We start from the raw sequence: 22,426 nt of genomic DNA on the forward strand, positions 1-22,426 counted from the left end.
CCGCAATTTTTGGTTAAGATCCAGATGTTCTAGCCACGTATATCAGTACTAATATGTTATAGGAGATGGGTAGAAAACAGAAAGCGTGGTACACTGGTGAAAATACGAATGGCTTCGTTGCCCATGATGCGGTATCAGAAAAATCTGCTACGCACAGATTTGGATTTAGTAGGTAAGTTTGTAATTCATATTTACGGAAATTCAAGGTAGGTATTTGAAAAGCTTTATTTTTTATTTTTTTAATTCTACTATTCAAATATGTATAACAATATGGATCTCTTTGTTCCAGTTACAGTGGGCGGTATGGTGGGCTTATTCTTCAGTGCATCTGTTTTAAGTTTCGTCGAAATATTTTATCTCATCTTACGATCTTCAATTAAATAATTCATTTAACAATTAATTAAAGCCATTCATGTGTCTTATTTGTTTTATTAAAGATCCTATTGGAAAATATTCTAAGTAATTCACATTGTACTTACAGTTCTATTAATAGTTTATTTGATGTGGACATGGGAAAGTTAGGTTGGTTCTAACTACTAGTCCTTTGGTTTTTAATGGTTCATATATTCCAACCAATTTATTATAACATATATGTATAGTCTAAATATATATACTTAGCAAATTTGGCCTCGAAGAAGAAAATGAAGTTTGATCGTTTATTCATGTAGGCCGCTATTGTTATAGTAACCAATTCGCTTTGTCGATCTCGCCAAGGTTGAAATTGTAAAGTACATGCAGTTCCTACATATGTATCGCAATATTATGAATAACGACTTACTTTTACCTAATATAATATAGATTATTTTGAGTTCTATTCGAAGTTAAGTGTAAATTTGTTTGAAAATGGGGAATACTGAAAGCAATGTTACAAGTGGTGTAAAAAAGCAGGCCGGAACATCTGAACAGAAAATTTATAAACTTATTGATATTAAAGGTAAGTTATTACATATGTAGATATGTATATTAAATGTGGCTTTTATTGTTTTATAAAACTCTTGTGTAATTTCTCTCTAATATATATTTTATGGGTTTATAAGATATCGAACTCAAATCTGACCCACTTCTGATTTTTGAACAATATCAGTATTATACTATTACTAATTGCAATTAATATAAGCAATAATATATATAATTGCAATTATGGTTATTAAACTAATTCAATACAAAAATGCAACTGCTGCTTCGAGCGTGTTTGTGTATGCTAAGTTGTGTTTGTTATACAACAAATTATTTTTAAATTTAAGTTGATTTTTTTTTTTCGTTAGCTTATTTAGGTTTACCTATAACACGAATAAAGTCGATCTGAAACTGGCATCTTATATTTAAATAGTATAAGCAGGCGTGGAAGCGAGATGACAGAGATTTTTCTGTATTTGTTTCAGCTTTCTTCTTCTAAACCACAACAGATTTTTGGTGCGGTTTTCAGAAATAGTTGTAGGGTGGTCGGTGGACCATAACAATAATATTTTGACCTTGGGAGTTGAAACCACCTATTTGATTATGAAATATACCTATAAAATACTTTTATTAGTAAATAAAAATATATTTGTGCTTATCAGGGGGAGGACTGTTGGTTGATATGATGAAAAGAGCTGTACAGAACAAGCAGTATGCGGAAATAGATCATGCGATTAAAACAAAAGTAGAACCATTTCTCTACAATAAAGGAAAAGGCCGTTACATACCAATATCGCATATCGTCTTGTTGAGGAATAAGGAACGACCGCGACATAAATTGGTATGATTTAATATAATATATTCATGTACAGTTGTGGGTTGTAATTTGAAATTAATCACAAAAGAGGTTTATATAAAAATATATATTTTTTAAGTGTTTATTTTTATTTTTCAAATATTACGAGGACTTAAATCTGCTGTAGAAGTATAAGTACGGTTTGAATATTTTTATTGTCAGCAATTTGCTGAATTTATACTTTACCTTATTTTCAAATAAAGTTTATGTAAGTCATAATTATATGGTAAAAAGCTTGGCTTTATTTTACTTAAGCTACCCCCATTACGTGGTATGGAGAATCCAGACGAAGAGTTCGATGTTGAGAAAGACTGGCCAGTGGTTACTCAAGAAGAATATGACGCTAATCCATCAGGTTATAGAGAACTGTGCTGGGATCTAAAGGTAAAACTTAAACCACAAGTACGTTTTAATAATATGAAATGTCAATTTTTTATGTACCTACCACAAGATAACTAATAAATAAACACAAATTAAGCTCAAGCCCCAATTTTTTTCCCAAAAATTCGTACGTTTTCAAATTACTCGATTCATTAATATATGGGGACTCAATCATGACTAGTATATAAGGACTTGTATTTTTATTTTAGAATTTAAATCTATTGGGATCTTCATCATCATTAGACATAGTTCTCAGATACCGTTTATTGGATCAGGATCGTCATTCTCTTACTCATTTACGATTTATTATATTTTAGATTGTAATTTGCATGAAAAACGTGGCCGTCACGGGACTCGGCAAATGTGAAACATTGAAATTGATTGCTCTTATAATATTCTATAATTAGGAAAACCGATCAATTTACCACGAAAAATAAATAATAACATTTAGTTCGTTAAGAAAATAAACACATTTTTGCTGCATATTCGTGACGGTGGCGAGTATTGTTTATATTATAAAAATTGTTGCATAAACATCTTCTAAAATGTAAATGTAACAATATTATGTTTGATGTATTTAATGGTCAGGCTTTGATAGTACTTATCTCGAATCGTTTTTCTTAATGGTGTTTACTGGCCTCAACAGCGTCCAGGCTCGTAGTGCTGAGACTCAGCCGGAATATTATAATAATCAAAAAGGTTACCTGATGGTAATTGTTCACTACTGTCCATAGACATTTAAATTGACCAAACTAATTTGCACAATTTGATTTTCTCAGTCAGGTTTTTCAATAATATATTTACAGACGACCGTTATTATTTCCTTCTTTTTGTATCGTACCGTACTTGTATTTTACGTTACCTATACATATTTCATAAAAAATATTATTTCGTCGGTATTAGCTTTTTTTTAGAAAGTTTTTTGTGGAACCCCTAAATCCGACCCTGCATCTTGCTTGCTGATACTGTTATATCAGCAATGTTATACCTACACTAAACTTTTTGACTTTGATCAATGTTAGGGGACATTAGAATCTTATCAATAAAACGTGAATAAAATTGAACGCAAACGTTATTGAAAACAATTTTAATGTTTATAATGCTTAATAGCAAAGAATTAGCCAATAATGTTACAAGCAATCGGACCAAGTGTGCTGGTATTCACTGAATGAGATACACTTATTCATCGTATATCATGTACAATCCAAGCTTAACGCAGATGATACTTTGGATTATCTTTTAATGATTATCTAATTTTTGACATAGGTTTTAATTAGACGAAGCATTTTAATTATATACAAATAATAAATAATAAATGTAAAGAAAAAAAGAACTTTTTAAAAACAATCTTTATTATGGTCTTATTAATTAAAAGAACTAAAAATTAAAAAAATAATAATTCAAACCTGATAAGAAAAATATCATTTTATAGGTACAATACAATGCGACCTTTAATGATATTTAACCACATTGGTCTATATCACAATAATCCCGTAAGTTTATCGTAAGTAGGTTCATACCACTAAGACATTTTTATTAAGCTCTAAAACTTTACACCTTGTATTAAATCTTTGCGTTTTTATATATCCACTTTTTTTTTATTGTCATGGACCTTTTAAGATCATGTAGCATAATTACATATTAATTATTTTTCTTTTACAATTGGAAACGGAATCTAAATAAAAGTTTGTAAAAATTTCCATGTCAGCGTGGTGGTAAAAAATGGCGGCACTTCTTCTTCACGTTCTTATATGCCGATTTCTTATTTACCCTACTTAGATGTGCCTATCTAATAATATTTTTTTTTTATTTATATATGATGGTGGCAAAAGATTACTTATAAAAAAGTGCAAGAGAATATTAAAATTAATAATATGCAACATAATTGTACTTTTATTTAGAATTCAAATTGAAATTGTTATAATTGAACTGTGTTGGCCCATTGGTTACAAGATGTACCTTAAACGATGATTTCAAGCTCGGGGCAAGCACAACTGTATTAATTTACATAATTTCCATTTATAATTTATCTTGTGCTCGGTGGTGAAGGAAAATCGCGAGGAAACTTGCACGTGATGGATGAGAATCTCTCACGTATTTTCACTAACCTGTATTGGAGCAGCGCGGTGGAGTAAGCTCTAAACGTGCTCATCAAAAGAGAGAGGAAGCCTTTGCCCAGCAGCGGGATGTTAACAGGCTATTATTTTTTTATTGTAATTGAACTTTGCAGGAGCGGGGAGCAGTCGGAGAGACAATACTCCATCTGTGTCTTTTAAACGCAACTTCTCTTTTAGCGGATTTGGCGAAGAGATTATTGCGTTTTTATCCGAAGTTGATCAATGATATATACATGAGCGACGAATATTACGGTAAGTTACGGTTTCTAGTCGGCGTGGTTGACGGTATAAGGCTAAGCTAATATTCCTTACACAGCCAACAATGTTTATAGGAAGTAGGAACCACTTTCTAACTGGTGACCATTGGATTGACATTGATAAAAATATATCGTTATTTTATAGACTTTTACGATTATTGCGATTTTATTAACGCATTAATGCAAATTACTCAACCTCATACTCAACATCAGCTTACATAAGCACAAGTTCAAAATATCGTACATTAAATATTATAGAAAATATTCAAAAAGAAATACTTCTCGTAAGCTCAACAAGCGTCCGGGCTCAAGCAGTGTTCTGGCGATCACCTCTGTATCCAAAAAGCTCCAGCACACGGGTTTTTTTGCTTCCCCTGCACCTTGGAATAAGACGGGTTTACACGAGCTTAGTTCGTAGTGTTTAAGTATACAAAAGTTACACCAAAATACCTCACCAACTTTAATTAATGAAACTAAAACTAACAAAATTAAATTCGGTATCATATACTAAATTAGTATTACATAATATTGAGGTGGTATTTGATGTAAAATAATTATAATAACTGATTGATGCTTAGTGTGTAAAACAATTGACGTAATTTAATTGTATAAAATATTTCTTTCTAAAGGCATAAAGCGAAGTTATGCTTCGCATAGAATTTATTGCTTTGTCTCTATTTATGATTAATAGTAATTTACTTTGATAGTTATGAAATTAAGTTTCTTCTTATCAAATATGAAGTTTGTTCGCCGTGGCCAAACTCTTGTTTAATTAATTACTAGCTCTAGTTTGCTTTTTTCAATTTAAAAACTTTGTTGTTTATAACAGTAGTTTTGGCGATATTAAAATATAAAAAATACTCTTAAAATTTTCAGGCTAGCGGTTGCATTTGATATAATAGTATGTTATTGCGCACTAGGATACCATAACATGTAAGACGTACCTTACATGTTATGGTATCCTAGTACTTTTGATGGAAAGATTGCTCACCACTTAATGATAATTATGTAAATTTTCAGTTCTATCGAAAACATAGTAATTTTTTAGATCATTAGTTTTATAGATACTTAAGAATTTGCAATTCAGTATTATTTAGTGCGATAATATTAGCAATATTATAATATATGTACATATATTAGCAATAACAGCTGGGCAGGTCCAATCGCTTATGGCGACACTAACTCAGTATGTAATAAAAAGTAAAAAAGTTAAACTTGATAAAAAATATATTTAACCTCATTAGTCAAACACCGCGAATCCGCAGTTCAGATTTCCGGGTCGTGCTACTAAATGTGTCAATTATTCTCCATAGCAGCTTTGAGTTAGTAAGTTGGCAGTTTGTCGCTTACCTCGGAAAGAACGCATAGGAAGTCGGTCTGAGCCTTTTTTTTTTTTATGGCATAGGTGGCAAACGAACAAGAGGCTCACCTGATGGAAAGTGACTACCACCGCCCATGGACATCTGCAACACCGGGGGGCTTGCAGGTGCGTTGCCGGCCTTTCAGGAAAGAGTACGCTCTTTTCTTAACGGAATATCTGATCTCTCTTTCTCTCAATGGATTATGAGAGTGAGAAATCAAGAGTCTATATTATTTAAACATAAAAAAAACCGATTTAATGTGCTAGTTGATTATTTAAAAGACTAATTTATGACTAATTTTATGAAATTAATCTATGATTATAAGAATTAGCAATGTCGTGATTATGATTAGATTCTAGAATTATAAATATAAGAAATATAAGAAACTAGATAATAGTAAAGGTCGTTCTATCGTTGGTAGCTTTAAATTTAATTTAACTATGTAATATGACGATTTACAAGCGATTTTATGAGCTTACTTAAATAGAGAATTTTTTTTTTTTTTTTTTTATTATAGCTATAAGATTTAAGCTGCTTAAAAGTGAATCTGTGTGTGATTAAAAGAAATAAAACAAAGCAATTGTTAAGACGGATATTATTAACGTTAAAGTTGATAAGAATTAATTTTCTGTTTAATAAATGTTGAGTTTTATAAAAAAATAGCCTTTTTTAATAAGTTTCCACCAAAAAATAACTACATTAAAATTCTACTATAAAAGAAAACAAAACAAATCTTAAAAGTCTCGAAGTCCTGAGAATTCCCGGGACTTTGTTTGTAGGCTGTCCCGTGTCCCGGGACGTTAAAATTGTCGTGTATCTATGTTTTACACGTACACACTTGTGCACTCATATGATATATCCTGCGCAGTTGGAAATCGACCAGAGGGTTAGTCATAGTGATGGGCATCTGTACAATAAAATTGGTCCAAATCATATTAAAATTATATCTTTAAGTTCTAAGCCACCAACGGAGGTATATTTCACTAAATATAGAAGACATTAGCATAAACTTATTACACAACTTTCGGTAATATACACGTGAATTTGAATAACACCGTTAACGAAATGCCATATTTGAATGACTAAGGCCTGCTTTTTTATTAATCGAATAAAATAAACCAATCAATAACTTTTTTTTGAATAATATAAACATATATCTTTTATTCACAATATGTTAGATATTTATCAGCGAGACTGAGTTCGTATTTTATAGAATTCCGTCAGAAAAGATTATCTTAAGGCTTATACTCAAACTAGGAGTAATAAAATTACGTAATAGTCTTCCATAGATTTATGTAATTATGAAAGTTTTAAAACATAAATTCTCAGGCCGACTCAGTCCATAACTCTTGACAGCCTCTTGGCAGAGTAAGATAACAAAACAAGTAAATATTTAATACGAGGATTATTTGACTTACTCGTGTTTTCCTGAAAATAATAAAGAAAAAAAAAATCCATCCATAATTCAGTTACGATAATTCACATTTATTAAATTGTACTCATTTAATACTAATGAGTGACGTACAACAGAAAGGAAATTACTTTTGAGTTTAAGTTATATTTGAATGTAATTCTTAAGGTTTAATCATAGCCAAATAATATACATAAAAAAATAAATATTCGTAACATTATTACGTCATTATTATGCGTCATTATTAGATACTGTTCAAATCCACGCAACGTCCGCTGACATTTGACGTGTGTAATTTGTTTATTAACTTAACACCTGCAACTTTTAATAAGCAGCGTGGTAGAAATTAGCACCAAACCTTCTCCGAAGCCTTGCCTAGCAATACATTTAATAGGAAATTACTTTATTGGTGCGGGATATACTTTTTATATTTGACCTAGAAAATATTAATAATATTATAAATATATCGGTTACTTTATCAAATTAATGCTTTTACTCTAATTAATTCACTAAAGTACCGGATAACTTTAGTAATATGGACTGACGGTGATTTATTATTCAACGCCGTATGATCACCGTTCTCTACTCTATTTAATGATTAGATACTTTAGATATATTAATAACTCGTTTCACGGTAACAGCATTAGCGATATAATTAATAACAAATTATTCACATACTCAAAATCTAAATATTCTTTATTCAAGTAGGCTCATAAAAGCTCTTTTGAATCGTCTTTTGAAGCTAACACCGGTTCGGCAAGTAGATTCTACAGAGAAGAACTGGCAAGAAACTGGCAAGAAATTGTGGAAAAGAGTAACTACTGGCAGTAGTTACTCTTTTCCACAATTTTAATTACAGAGTATGTCTGTAAATTATTATTATTTCATGCAAGTTAATATTTTTAACTGGATAGTTTATGATGACTAATATGATTAATAAGCGGGACTAGGAATAGCCGACTTCTTCATTTTATTGCCTCGACATAAATTAATTGCAATTATAAACAAGGGACACGAAACGTTAGACATTTTAACACTGCCCCCCGAACTATAGAATAAAACTTTTGAAGAAGAATAAAGACACTCTTATGTGACGATGAGATGTAAAATTTTCAGGTGAAAGTGTCCTCCACATGACCATTGTAAATGAGGATCCAACTATGGTCAAGTTCCTGTTAGACGCTGGAGCGGACTACCATGAACGTTGTTTTGGTAATTTCATGTGTCCTGAAGACCAGAAAGCATCTAGAACGGACTCATTTGATCATGAATGGGTTAATGTACAACCAGAAACTAATTATGATGGGTAAGTTTTGTAAGCCTAGTTAGCAAGCCAAAACATAATTATAATATTATCTATAGCACAAACTGATGAACATTAGTAAATCTATCGACAAGAAGCCATTATACCTCTCCATTATACATTAACCATATTTTTGCCAATTGTAAAAATCCAACAGCAAAAAATGCAGGATATATAGTGCTCAAGCATGCACAGTCACAGTAGCCCAATGGGATGACAATCCTTTACAAACGGAAAGAAATCAGACACAGAACTACAGTTTTGGTGCTTTCCGATGAAGAGAAGTATTGTACAAACTTCGGGCTGTTAGTGACAAAATTTATATAAATCCATCGTTTATTGATTCTACTTAAGAATTAGAAAAAGGACTTGTAATAGCCAAGATTCAACCATATAAGATATCCACTATAGAATGTGGTGGTTCAGATTAATGTACTAATAATGAGAAATATGACAACTAAAATTTCTTGGTTAGCAGTTCACTCCATTTAAGAAATCCATCTTGCAATTCTATTTTATTTGACCAAAATTACTTAGCTTGTATAGAATTAGACAAATTATAATCACAATATGATCAGTAATTTATATCATTGAAATATTGGCATAATTTATTTACCATTACACCGAAATAATCAACCCTACCCCTTATATCAAACTTATTTATCAAACTTTGATAGGCATAGAATTCTCAGCGGTATTCGCAATAATTAGTGACCCGAAATCAATGGTATTTTAGTTAAATTGAACAAGCCGTTTATTCACGAGTACCCTATTGAGCTCAGTGTAATCTTATCAACTTGAACACATAGATTAATCTGGAGGTTCGAAGCTTGAGTCCTTATTGTTATGGTTTTCAAATAAAACCAAACTGAAAATGAAACATACAAAAAAGTAACTAATTACATATTTAGGTAGTATTAGGTATTTTGAAAAAGTTTGTTCGATAATTTTGCTGATGTTGTATGAGGGTCACCAATGCGTAGAACGCCTAGTGGTACCCACTCCGACTCTTAGGTCATCACGGGATCGATAATAACATTTGTATTTTTTTTTAAAGTTCATTTTACATTCATTAAATAAATGAATTTTGCAATCAAAAATAATCAGACTTTATTTGAGTACTGAATTACATGCGATTCGATTTAAATCACTTCATGAAATTGAATTTGTGATTCGGCTTTTCTGATTAAGAGCTTACAGTTTCAGGATTACATCGTATGGATTTCTATTATATGAATAACACGCAATTTAAGTTTATAACTACTTACTGTACACGATGTTTTGTAACTGGAATTTTATTAAAATAAATAAAAAAAGTATCTAAAGTCAAAGTATTTTTTTCAATATTAAAGCATTATTTATACTTATTAATTGTTAAAAAGTCTACTGGTTTTGAAAAGTCATGAGAAGAACTGGCGACAGAACCTTCCGAATCAATTTCGAAACAATACATGTTTGTCTCCTAAAAGAATAATTTATATCAATTTTGATAATGATAAAAAAAACTGTATTTGTTAGCATCTTATGCTTTATAAATATTTAATATTTTTTTAAACGTCATAAGGATTTTCTACAGCTTAATTATAAATATCAAGTTTTTAGTTGGTGAAGTCAAATTGGCTTGGATTTTAATTTTACATGTACATATTTAGCTTCGTTATATTCAATACAGAATGTTCTCACGGCCGTTTATTAGGTACGTGTATTGGGGCGAATACCCATTAAGTTTCGCAGCCTGTCTCGGTCAGGAGGAATGCTATCGTCTAATCTTAGCACGAGGAGCGAATCCAGATAAGCAGGATACAAACGGCAACACAGTTCTTCACATGCTGATCATTTATGATAAAATAGTAAGTACTTTATTATATTATATTTATTACAAACGTGTTATATTGTTTAAAAATATTTCAGTTAAGTGTGGCTATTTGTACTTTCACGAAATTTAATAGAATTATTTTAGTTTTGAAGGTTACATAAATATCTGAAGAGCCGTGCATGTTCGGGCAAACGCATTTAAATATTTTTTTTTAATTTTATTATCTTACTTTATACTTGATAAATCAAAAAAGTATCCTGCAGAAAGAATCACAATGAAATGAATAAAATGTAGTTATTATATAAGAACCTAAATGTACATTACACGTTACGTATCAGAGTACATTTGACATGGCTTACGAAGTCGGAGCGTCTCTAAACATACGCAACGTCCAAAACCTGACCCCTCTAACATTAACCGCAAAGCTGGCGCGCGTGGAACTCTTTTTCCATATATTGAACATCGAAAGAGAAATCTATTGGCAAATCGGTGCTACGACTTGCGCTGCGTATCCTTTGGGACAAGTCGATACTATTGATACGGAAACGGGATTAATCAGTAAAGATTCAGCATTGAATTTAGTTGTATTTGGGGTGAGTATTATTTTCTTGTTTTCATATTTTTCTTGGTATTATTTATTTTAACATAATTCTTGCAAAATTATCATAGTATGAATTTATTTGTAAGTATATGTCTCAAACGACTTTTGCGCTATCTATTTTACGTTAAAAGGCGAATCCTTCAGGCAATATGTTACAACCCAATAGAATAAACGATGCTTGAGTACTTAGAATACGAATAAAAACTAACATTAATTTAAACATTTAATTAGACTAATTTCATCATATTCCTATAGGAATTATGGGTATATTCCCTAGAATACATTAGTAATACTTTATCAGTGGTTAGCGCCATAATTATTCTCATTAGTATTGCCAAAAGTCGTATGTCGTTCAAGTACCCAATGGATTTGAAGCCTTTGTCCAATATTGATACCAGTTTATTTTATATTTTCCAACCACGGAGGCTCTTGATGAATAGTTTATTGTATACACAAATACTGCACTTTAAAAATTACTTTCCATTCCGCTGTCATATTATAATTAGCATTGAATATAAACTCGTGTAATATATATGTATATATTTTAAATATTTTAAGAACTTAGAAAAGAGGCGTCGTTCAGTCTTATACACTCATATGCCTACAAGTATGGGGCTATTCATTTATTACGTAAGACTATTTTCGCTTGTTTTTGACCCCTCCCCATTATAAGAAAAAATAAGAAAAGGCCGACACCCCCCCTGTTTAAAATTTATTACGTAAGAATCTAAAGGAAAAAATGAATACACGTTTGGTCTATTTTAATGTTTATGTTTCAAAGAATTTTTTTAAATTAATTAACTTTGCGCATTTTTTGGTCTTACTTAAGAACTATCGAGACTCCTTCCCACTCCCTAGTAAGAAAACATAAGACATGGTCGAGCCCCCCTCCCCCCTCTAAATCGTTTTACGTAATAACTGAATGGTCCCTATGTTAATCATGTTACTCATTGTAATATGTAAGTCTAACGGATTAAATTTAAAAAAAGTCCACTTATCCAATTTAGCTGAAATCACGCACCCACTTTTGGTATTAGTGGCAATACAATCTAGAACACTAATAACATAATTTGTTTAAAATGGACACCAAATAAAAGTGTGTTTTTAACAGATCCTAGTTATATTTTTGTTAATTACGAAATCTAGTTCTTTTTCAATATAATCATACAAGTTGAAATTAAATTTGTAGAAAAACTATTCATCTTTAGCTATTAATTTTACAAATATAATTATATTAATGATTTGTTTGTATTTCACAGGAAAAGGACGAGCATTTAGAACTATTGGAGGGTATGTTAATAGACCTGTTGAAGACAAAATGGAATACGTTCGTCAAGTTTCGCTTCTATCGTCAATTCATTTTATTTTCCTTCTACTTCGTTATTTCCCTCGTTTGTTTCACGTTACGACCGGGACCGCCCGATAGAGCCCTAAATGCGACTGCTGTAAATACAACTACGGGACCAGTGAACGATACGGAGTTAGTTTCTGATGTCGGTAAGTTGCCTTGATTATAATTTGTAACAAACGATAACGGCACGTAATTTTGTTATTAGTTTGATCTAGGAAAATTATCTATTTATATCCACCTTAATAATTTCCTTTGGATAACAATTATTATCAATTAGTTACACTGTAGATTGTGAATCTGGATGAGTACATATCAAAATATACATATTTTTAAGTAGACACTTACCTGTTGGAAGAGCTTCCTTGAAATAATATAAAGTTGTAATGAGCTGGAATATGAGTTAAAAGCTCTCATTTAAATGAATTATTTATTTGGCTCAACGCCTAAAGAACACCCCATTCTTAGCTTAGGTATCGTATGAATTAGATAAACAAACAATTAAACAATATGTGGGAACATACATATAAATAATTATTCGAGTATGAAACATAAAATATATTTATCACTATAACAAGTCTTAGGTATTTATTGTTAATTTAATTTCAACATTTCAGAAAACTGTACTTTACCGCAGACTGGTATAGAATTTGATCCAGGGGCTATCGAAGTCTTCAATGGGTCGAAGCCAGGCGTTCAATGCGCCCGATTCAAAAGTCATCCAAAAGATAAGGAGAAACGTAAGGAAGAATCATAATATAAGAAAATTTTGTATGTTATTAGTGTCATAATATAAATTAATAATCTTAATTTATTGGATAATGATTCGCCCGTGTATGTCGTAACGTATTAAATTCTGGTATTTAAAAATCGACACAGGGTCTTATATCTCATGTAGCCCCCCAAATTTTGATGGATCATGAACAGCAAACTAAAAATTGAACAGCAATGACACAGCATTGTGAAAAATATCAAATTGTTTCCAAATAATCCCAAAATGAGTTTCTTTTACATATGTTTTAATGTCGAGAAAACTTAGTGGTATTTACTTGCTCGAGTATGAACTCGGAATGTTCATCAGTCATCTTGGCCTCAAAAATTATGACTAAATATTTTATTTACAAGCTACAGCACCGAGAGAGAATGACATGGAAGGCTGGTGGGAGGATTTAACTGAAGAGTGTAGATTAATGAATTTTGATACTTGGCATGCGAAAGTAAGTACACTTCTGAAGTTGCACTAATGAACTATTTCCTACATTGTTACTTTGATCATATATAATGCGAATATGCGACAATTTGTGCTGCTTGTATGGGAGAGATAGCTCTTTAACAATAAGCTCGCCTTTTGTACTATTGTTTTCTGTAATTCTTATTATTTCTTTCTCCTGATAAAAAAGTGAGCCCTTGACATATATGACATAATTCAATTTAGAAATAACATAGACAATATCTATTATTAGTAATTCTATATTAATAAATGAAGAGAGTTTGTTTTTGTATTGCCTATCCGAAAAAATACTAAAACAAATACATGTAACAGTAGAAAATGCTGCGCGTTTCGGAGAAGGTTCTAGTATATCCTAAATTACAGAAAACGTCTACCGTAAAATAGTATTGAAGTAAATAAAATATTTGTTAATTGACCTTAATTTACTATCTTAACTTAAAAGAGCTCACCAGCAGCTAGTAAGCTTTATATTTCTAGATAGAAGATAGATATTCGTGCTATTACAGTAGATGACTAGTGTGATAGAGGTATTCAAAACCCAGACCACCGTAAAAACTGTTAATTTATTTGTTATAGTTACGTACTAGTGTGATCGAGGTACTCAAAAACCAGACCACCAGTAAAACTGTTTTTTTTTTGTAGTTGCGTATAAGTGCGGAGCTAATGCTGTGGGTTGGTGCTCTAGCATATATAGCAGCAGCATTACGAGAAGCGAGGTTTTTGGGAATAAAAATGTTTATCGAGAATTTGAGTACTGTTCCTTCAAGGTAAGATCATAAATAAAATGTTAAATTAAAATTTGATACAGACAAGATGGTTCCGAAGAGACCGTACCACTCGCATTAACGTTATTGTTTCGCCTATGTAGGTCGTAGTTTAACGATATATACCTTATTCAATATATGTTACCTAAGGAAAAAATACATCATTCTGAGATTAGCGCGCTAAACAAACAAACTTTTCAACTTTGTAATATTAATACCTGAATCATGTTAACATAGAAAACACAATTGATTAAATTTCAATCCTACGTTCAAGCCTGGGTAGGTATCATCCATTCATCACATACGCCAAATCACTATATCTAGTAATGTTGGGTTCCGGTTTGAAGGTTGAGTACAACACCACTACACTCTCACAGTACCAATGCCTTTGGGCGTTGGGGCCCACTTACCATGTGGTGGCCCATTTGCTACTCTGTTTACATATTTGATTTAAAAAAATCCTTAGCCTTTATAGATATTTTACCTCTTGCTAAGGGAATTATTCTTGTTTTTGAATATAGCAACATAAAATTGACGTGAATAATATCACAGCGAAGATTAAACTTGGAATTCAGACAGCATACCTTTGAAACACGGGGCGCCAAAGTTTAGGAATGCTTAGCCGCATTCCTAGTGGAATGGAATGGGATGAAATGACTCACCAAAGTTTTGATTTTAACCCGTAGGACTCATATTTATGATAAAATTAATATATATTTTCGAAAAAAGAATAGTTATTTTGAATACTTTATAATTCCCTCTAGTTTGATTGGTCACAACAATTTTCATACCCATTGTTAAGCGGGATTATAATTGCATATTTTTTTTTGGCAAAAGTGACCATTTTCCACTAAGGACATCAATTACCAAACTGTTTTCTTTTTCATCGTAAATAAGGCGATAAGGTAATATTTTTATTTTTTATTTCAATACTGTTCATCTGCATGGTTTTTATTTTAAATAAACTTTCTCTCTTTCAATCTTAATGTTACATATAAAATCATTTTTTTTTAAATTTAAAATGGGAGCAGTTATTTGCTAAATTAATTGAAATCGAAGAAAAGTTCATTATCATTGCCTCTTAAGTATATTTCGCTAATTGCTTTGAATTTGGACATCGACGCACACTAAAAATCTTGTACAGTAGGTTCTTTATTAAACATATTAAAGTTAACAACAAATACATACATGATAAAAAGTGTGTATATGTCCCTTTGTTCCTAGATCTTTTTGAAAAGTTATATGTTGAGTTGTGATTTTGTTATATATATAATCGGAGTAGACAGCGACGTAGACGCTAAAAACAGTTAGTATAATATTATTCAAAGCATTCAAAACCGTATAGGCTGAGGTCTTGGGTCAATTTTACACAATCGTGAATATTTTAAACATATCTTACGTTAGTATTATAATTAATCCATAACTTTTAAGACATCAAATATATTACACGTAAGCCCTTGACATATTACCTACTTACTAGTATAAATGTACCAATCACATTATCGCTGATTCTACACCTTGGGGTTAACGAATTGTTAATTAATGATGACATAATGTTAAATAACATTTTTTTACTGATTGACATTTTTATTAATTTAACTTATGATACGATTAGATGTCGTAACTGTTGAAATACCAGTTTTTGAGATGCGCGGAATTAGTAGCGTTCCACTCATCGTAATCTGTAAACAAAGCGGTCTCTGCACCGTATCGTATAGCGGTTTGAATGGCAATATATATACGTTTTGGTGTCATATTTACTGATTGATGTGAAACTTATTATCACATTATAAAAGACTAGCGAACAAGTTGAGTAAATATACAGCAAAAATCTTATGTTGGGCAAAGGTCTCCCCCTCCTAAGCATTTTGTAGATGTGTTGTAGCTATCAAGAACAAGACGAATCATATTCTTCTATTTTTCTGGATTTCATGTGCTTTTCGAATATGATACATTCCTTACGATGGTCTATCTTGGCTTAACATAAAGCAAAGGATAAACTTAAATTTAAATTGAAAAAAGTGGAATAAAATTATATATTAAAAGTCTTATCAGAAATATTCAATTCTAAAAAGCAAACTCGATTCACATTTTGTATCTACTTAAGAAATTGTTGCTTTATTATATTTGAAACAAACCTCTTTAATGAAAGTATCTTATCGTAGTCCTCTAAAGAACAGTTTATGTCTAAATGCGACGTAACTACCCAAGAGATTCATTCACGAGAAATGTTATTACCCTCAGCGCTGTTCACGCACCAGACCCCTTGACTCTAGTTATACAGATTAATGTTAGTGTGTAAGAAAGTGACTGCTTAGAGTCTTAAGTATTGTTGCCATATTTTGTCCCTAACATTTTAATGAATTAATCTTAAATACTATGAAATTGTAATTGTCTATTAGTGGATTTATGGTTTAGTGGATTTCGATGAAACTTTTTGTGTTTAACATTAAAACTAAAAACTTTATTTAAAACCTAAACCAACAAATATAGGAAGAGCTCACATTTCAAATATATTTAAACAAAAGAAGTGTCAGTCCTTGAAAGACCCGTTCATTAGGTTTCACACACTAGCATCCCTATCAATATTACAAATTCGAAAGTTTTTATTTCTTTCATGCAGTAACGAAGTGATCGATGTTTGTGATTTTTATTCATAGATATTTTCGTAGTTTATGGGCCACAGAATGACATACTTTTATCTCGGGAAAATGCATGAAGGCGAACCCGCTGACTGACAATAGTTCGTTATAACTTCGATCATACTTCATAAGTTTATTCAAAGTTTTAAATTGACAATTTATTATATGGATATGAAATTATGAACTATCTGTAATATGTGATCTTAACAAGTATTCGAAAGTTGAAAGTGAGTTTGTTTGTTTGTCCTTCTTTACATATTTTTTTACGTATTGATAACGTTGTAGGAACTAGGAATAAGTAAATATTAAACAAATATTCTTCTATATATTAATACGTGAAGTAAACACACAGTAGAACCCTTTATAGTAGAAGGGGTACAGAAAGCCACGAGCTATCTAGATAGCATGTTTTGTAATAAATTAGATTAATAAAAAATAACACGCACTTATCGTTGTGGAAAACAAATTCACATAGATCAAACTTTTCTTGACTACAATTGTTTTAACTACCTCTTGAATTGTAAATAAAACTCTAACTTGTCCAAGCCAAACTAAACTCATTTATTATTCTCATTAAATTAGTCGTAGTTGTAAATTATGGTTATATTTAAGTCTATCTATAAATCTGTCTTTTCCAGAGTGATGTTTCTATTTTCATGTCTACTAATGGTTTTTCTACCAACACTACGTCTGTGGTGCGCCGATGAGGAAGAGGATCATCTCGCTGTTATAATTATGCTAACGACTGCTCCTTATTTCTTGTTTTTCTGTCGGTTAGTCTGATAACTAAAATTACTTAATTGTAATGTCTCCACTTTCAGAAACACTGATCAAAATAAGACTAATTGATTTGGCTTTAATCTAAGCTATATTTTAATTCATTGGTCGCCTATAGCGTTATCGATTATCACCAACCAATGACAATTCAGATTGAAGTTATTTGTTAATTCGAATTTGATCAGCAGCAGGAGATTAGAGGAAAATAATACCGTGTTACAGATCTCTTCTACTTTACATTAATATAAAATAGCGATTCAAAAGAGCCCACTTGAGAAAACGTATAATTTCCTTCTATGCGACAATTTCGGAATAGGAAGTACAGAATTTTTGAGTTAAAAAGAAATATTTATTAATTCTATTTTTAATATTTGTCCTCAAAAAGTGGCTTCAAAACGGTTGGTCCGTTCGTAGTCATGATCTATAGGATGGTGATGGGTGACCTATTACGCTTTGTCTGCATATATCTTGTCTTCGTTATGGGATTTTCACAAGGTAATCTATATTGTCTATAGGATATATTTCTATTGACATTAAGTTGTTGATTTTATTAAACTTATAATCAGCGCTGGATAATCTATTAGGCAATATAGGCAAATGCCTAGGGTCCACGCATCGACTAGGGGACCAGTCGAGCTGTGGCGTCAAGATTAGTGAAAAATTACCTAGAAAATATATATTATAGGAAGTTAGAAAAATGTATAGAGGAGCTACGAAATAGGCATTGCCTTGGGGATCCGAAATAGTTAATCCAGCCCTGGTTATAGTATCATTTTTGTAAACATTAATAAAATACTAAGCTTTTTCAGTCCTTAATAGAAATATGGCTTTATACGAGAAAAAAATGCCAATTTTCCTTCAAATTTGACGCCGTTCAAGTGTTGTATTTTTTTTAGCATATTACGTGATATTCTTATCATTCGATAACCCCAATACGCCGGAGGGCGTGGACGACTCGGTATCAAACCCCATGCCCTCGCCCATGGAGAGCATCATGGCGATGTTCCTAATGTCTCTCACATCCTTCTCGGACTATTATGGTGCTTTTGATAGAACGGACCATGAAATTGCCGCAAAGGTTAATAATGTATTCATATCTACGAGTTATAGTTTAATTCTTGGATGTTGTAACAGACACGTCTTTAATTTGCAAGTTCAGTTTTGTAACAATAATTTAAATTTAGAATTAAAATATTTGTTTTGGCACTTAGAGCTTAGGTAATATTACACTTTTGGTTAAACCAAAGCAATACAAATGATTTAATCAGGTCCTTCTTAATCCTGGGTGCAGGAAGTGATTCTTGAACCATTGGTGACGCTCCCCAGAAGGTCTTATAAACCTTTTTTTGATCACTAAAACACTGGTTGCACCCGGAAGCTAATTTTGTTTAAGGGGTTGATTATGTTTTTTGCAATACGCCTAGGAAAACTATGTTTTATAACTAAATTGATAAAAATAATCATTTACTTAATAATTTCTATTTATTATTCTCTCTGGAATGTTTTTCGAAATACTTATGATGTGTGTAAATTTTCCAGCTTCTGTTCGTAATCTACATGATAATAGTGGCAATTTTGCTCGTGAACATGTTGATTGCCATGATGGGTAATACGTATCAGAAGATAGCGGAGACCCGCAACGAATGGCAGAGACAATGGGCTCGGATCGTATTGGTGGTCGAGCGTGGAGTACCACCGGCGCAGAGGCTTAAGCAACTTTTGGCATACAGTCAGCCAATGGCGAACGGGAAGAGGGCTTTAGTACTGAGGATTAATCAGAAGGTAAGAAGTTTGCATCGGCGATGAAAACCACTGTGATGCTTTTAGTTGGTTTTAATATATATAAGTTTGTGAAAATAAATAATGATACAAAGGATATTCGTAATATTGACTCTAATTGATGCTATTGATGCTACAAATAATAAGCTGTAAAGTGATTGATTACTAAAGCGCTTTCATGATATTCTGGAAGCGCTTAAGTAATATAGGTACTTCGTTTAGTTTATCTTTTGTGGAGTAAAGGTCAACTTTGACGCCTGTTGACGTACAATTACTCATTGCAAAGAGCAATGCAATATATCAATGGTAATTTTTTACAACAAATAAGGCGAGATATTTCAAATACAATAAATATAGAAATAATGTTTGACATTTTTTCGTGATTATAATGTTGCTATTTCCGTAAAAAAAAAAAAAATGTAAAAATTTTGTTCATTCGTTGATCTTCGGAGTTTCTCGAAAATAATTTACTATAATTTTGTTTACGTTTTTAATTTTTTTCTTATAAAGCCATAGCACCGCTCTCTAACCCGCCAGTAACATTTTTTCCACACTTTAAAATAATTAATTATTAAATTGTAATAATTTAGTAACTAGCAATCAAGAATCCTCTTTAATTTTCTGCACATCTACGGCTGGAGTTCTTCAAAATAAGACAATAACAGATCTTCTACGTGCAGCTATCGTCCCATAATCACTGGGATAAAAATCATCTTACGCTATTAATATATAAGTTACTTATTATATATTATCCATACGTTATTAATAAATATTATATATTAATAAACAAAAATTCTAACAACTATTTTCGTAGGAATAACTTTTGTGGTAGGAGAATCAAGATTAAAAACTTATTTAAATATTTTACTCGGATACGAATTATGTACATATATCTCATATAAATTATTTAAAAATGATATCGGAATCATAATAGTCTATTGCAATGATTAACAACCAGAATTTACACTGTCAATGTGAATTTGGCACAGAATCACAATTAAACCAATACTTGGCTTTAAACCAGCCAACGGTTAACGTAAACATACCTTCATATCTTGAATTACTAGAGAGCTTATGAATATAATATATTAAAGCTCACAGAATGACATATGTCCTTTACAAATTTTGTATTTAAGTTAATAATAGCTCTTTAATAAAAAGCTTTCATTTAATTATTTTGTTCAATTCTGCAGTTAATTTTAAACCAGTTCCACTCATTTATTTATTTAGAACATCCAACAAAAGGAAAAATAATCGAACATATAAAACATAAGGAATAAAAAAGTTAATTGCACTTCTAATTAGACATTCGAAAACCACATTACGACATGTAAAACAAAATAAATAATTAGCTGAGGCCATGGCCACGATGACAGTCTTTTTCTGAACAAATTTTAAATAAAATGATGCTAATATAAAAACCAGGCTGAAGTTTTGCACACGTCTTTGATGCTGGTGACAAATGACAACAATACATTAAATTTTATGCGTTGTAGGTACTTTTGTTTTTCGTAGTATCATTAACTGGTAACTTTTATAACACAGCTCTGTCCATTCCTTTGGAACATCGTACTTTATATTGACCGTCGCGATAGTCTAATTGCTAGCTTTTAAGGTAGGCTTTGTAGTTCTATGTTCAAAACCTGATTCGGACCAATAAGAGTGTACTCTTGCAGTATGTTATGATGCAGATGGCTGATCTCCCATGAGAATGGCCACCGAGGACGAAATCGATCAAATCGACAGCCACAGTAGCAGACATCAGTGTGTAGCTTTTATTAAATAATGAGTTCAAGTGAACAAGGCCAAAATTAAGATTGTCAATACAGTGATTTTGACAATCCTATTTAAAGAATTCTATATATGTATATTTTAAATCGTGTTAGATATTTAGTATTGATAGAAGTTCTTGTCTGTAATTTATAGGACGAGGATAAAGAAGAAATGAAAGAAATCTTAGAAATGAAGCGGACACATGAACGTGTTGTGGCGAAGAGGAAGCAGCGGGAGGCGGAAATGAAAGGGGGTAAGGGAAGACTCCCACCACCGCCCGTTAGAGATTACCCCACTACAAAGAATCAGAAGGTCGCAATTAAAAAAATGTAGAATAAAGTTTTATTCGATTGACTTGATATGTAACACTATTTTCAAATAAGAAATAATTCCAATGTTATACTAGTAAATATTTTTAACTATAGAAGTTGTTGTGAGTCTTGTTAATACCTGATTCCGTTTGTTCGATTGTTTATCTCAGTTTATAAACAAACGGCACTAGTAGCACACGAAACATTAAAAATTGTGAATACATCAATAATTAATTAAAGTGACAGTTATTAACTTATTCACAATGCCGAGAATTTGTATGCGCTTTTGTTTCGTACGGCCTATTTGTCTTTTGTTTTATTAGAGTCTGAGTTGTTTCTGTCATTATTTATTTGACATTCCAAGAAGAAGACACATCATTGATCAGCTTATCACCGAATCAACAACGTTTGTATACGTATAATCATTTAATTTTAGTATTATGAATTAATACATAGTATAAAACAAAGTCGCTTACCGTTGTCTGTGCCTATGTATGCTTAGATCTTTAAAATTACACAATGGATTTTGATGAGGTTTTTTATAATATAAAAATTGATTTAAGAGGAAGGTGTATAATACATGCACAATATAGTAGAGATGATAATTTTAGAGGTTTCTGAAGTGATGTCGTAAAAAAACACATTTTTTTGTGCTTTAAATTGCATTGCAAAATTAATTATTTTAATATTCTCATTTGCAAGTTACTGTAACCTCCGCTAACAAAAATCCAAATGTGATTTAGTAACTGTCAAAAAACCCTCCTCACTCATTCCCCACCTCTTGTCACCACACCGCAACAC

At 31.4% G+C, this 22,426-nt stretch overlaps 1 protein-coding gene across 1 annotated transcript; it reads left to right on the top strand.

Annotated features, from left to right (window-relative positions):
• The first annotated feature begins 843 nt into the window (after positions 1–843).
• On the top strand, positions 844–21,647 carry LOC125069106 (transient receptor potential cation channel subfamily V member 5). The gene is made up of 16 exons (XM_047678478.1): positions 844–934; positions 1,560–1,738; positions 2,009–2,137; positions 4,365–4,503; positions 8,397–8,586; positions 10,280–10,433; positions 10,738–10,992; positions 12,260–12,497; positions 12,966–13,088; positions 13,474–13,565; positions 14,222–14,346; positions 17,624–17,758; positions 18,148–18,257; positions 18,659–18,849; positions 19,302–19,544; positions 21,468–21,647. The coding sequence occupies exons 1-16, from the start codon at positions 844–846 to the stop codon at positions 21,645–21,647; spliced, it is 2,574 nt and encodes an 857-aa protein (XP_047534434.1).
• The last annotated feature ends 779 nt before the right edge of the window (positions 21,648–22,426 follow it).

The sequence above is a fragment of the Vanessa atalanta genome, chromosome 2, assembly GCF_905147765.1.
Source record: "Vanessa atalanta chromosome 2, ilVanAtal1.2, whole genome shotgun sequence".
Classification (NCBI taxonomy): Eukaryota; Metazoa; Arthropoda; class Insecta; order Lepidoptera; family Nymphalidae; genus Vanessa; species Vanessa atalanta.

Bases quoted from the DNA above. Each gene is read 5' to 3' on its own strand.
- LOC125069106 (XM_047678478.1), top strand. From the start codon at position 844: ATGGGGAATACTGAAAGCAATGTTACAAGTGGTGTAAAAAAGCAGGCC. The intron at 2,138-4,364 runs GTAAAACTTAAA...TGAACTTTGCAG, and splicing joins AACTGTGCTGGGATCTAAAG to GAGCGGGGAGCAGTCGGAGA. The intron at 10,993-12,259 runs GTGAGTATTATT...TGTATTTCACAG, and splicing joins TGAATTTAGTTGTATTTGGG to GAAAAGGACGAGCATTTAGA.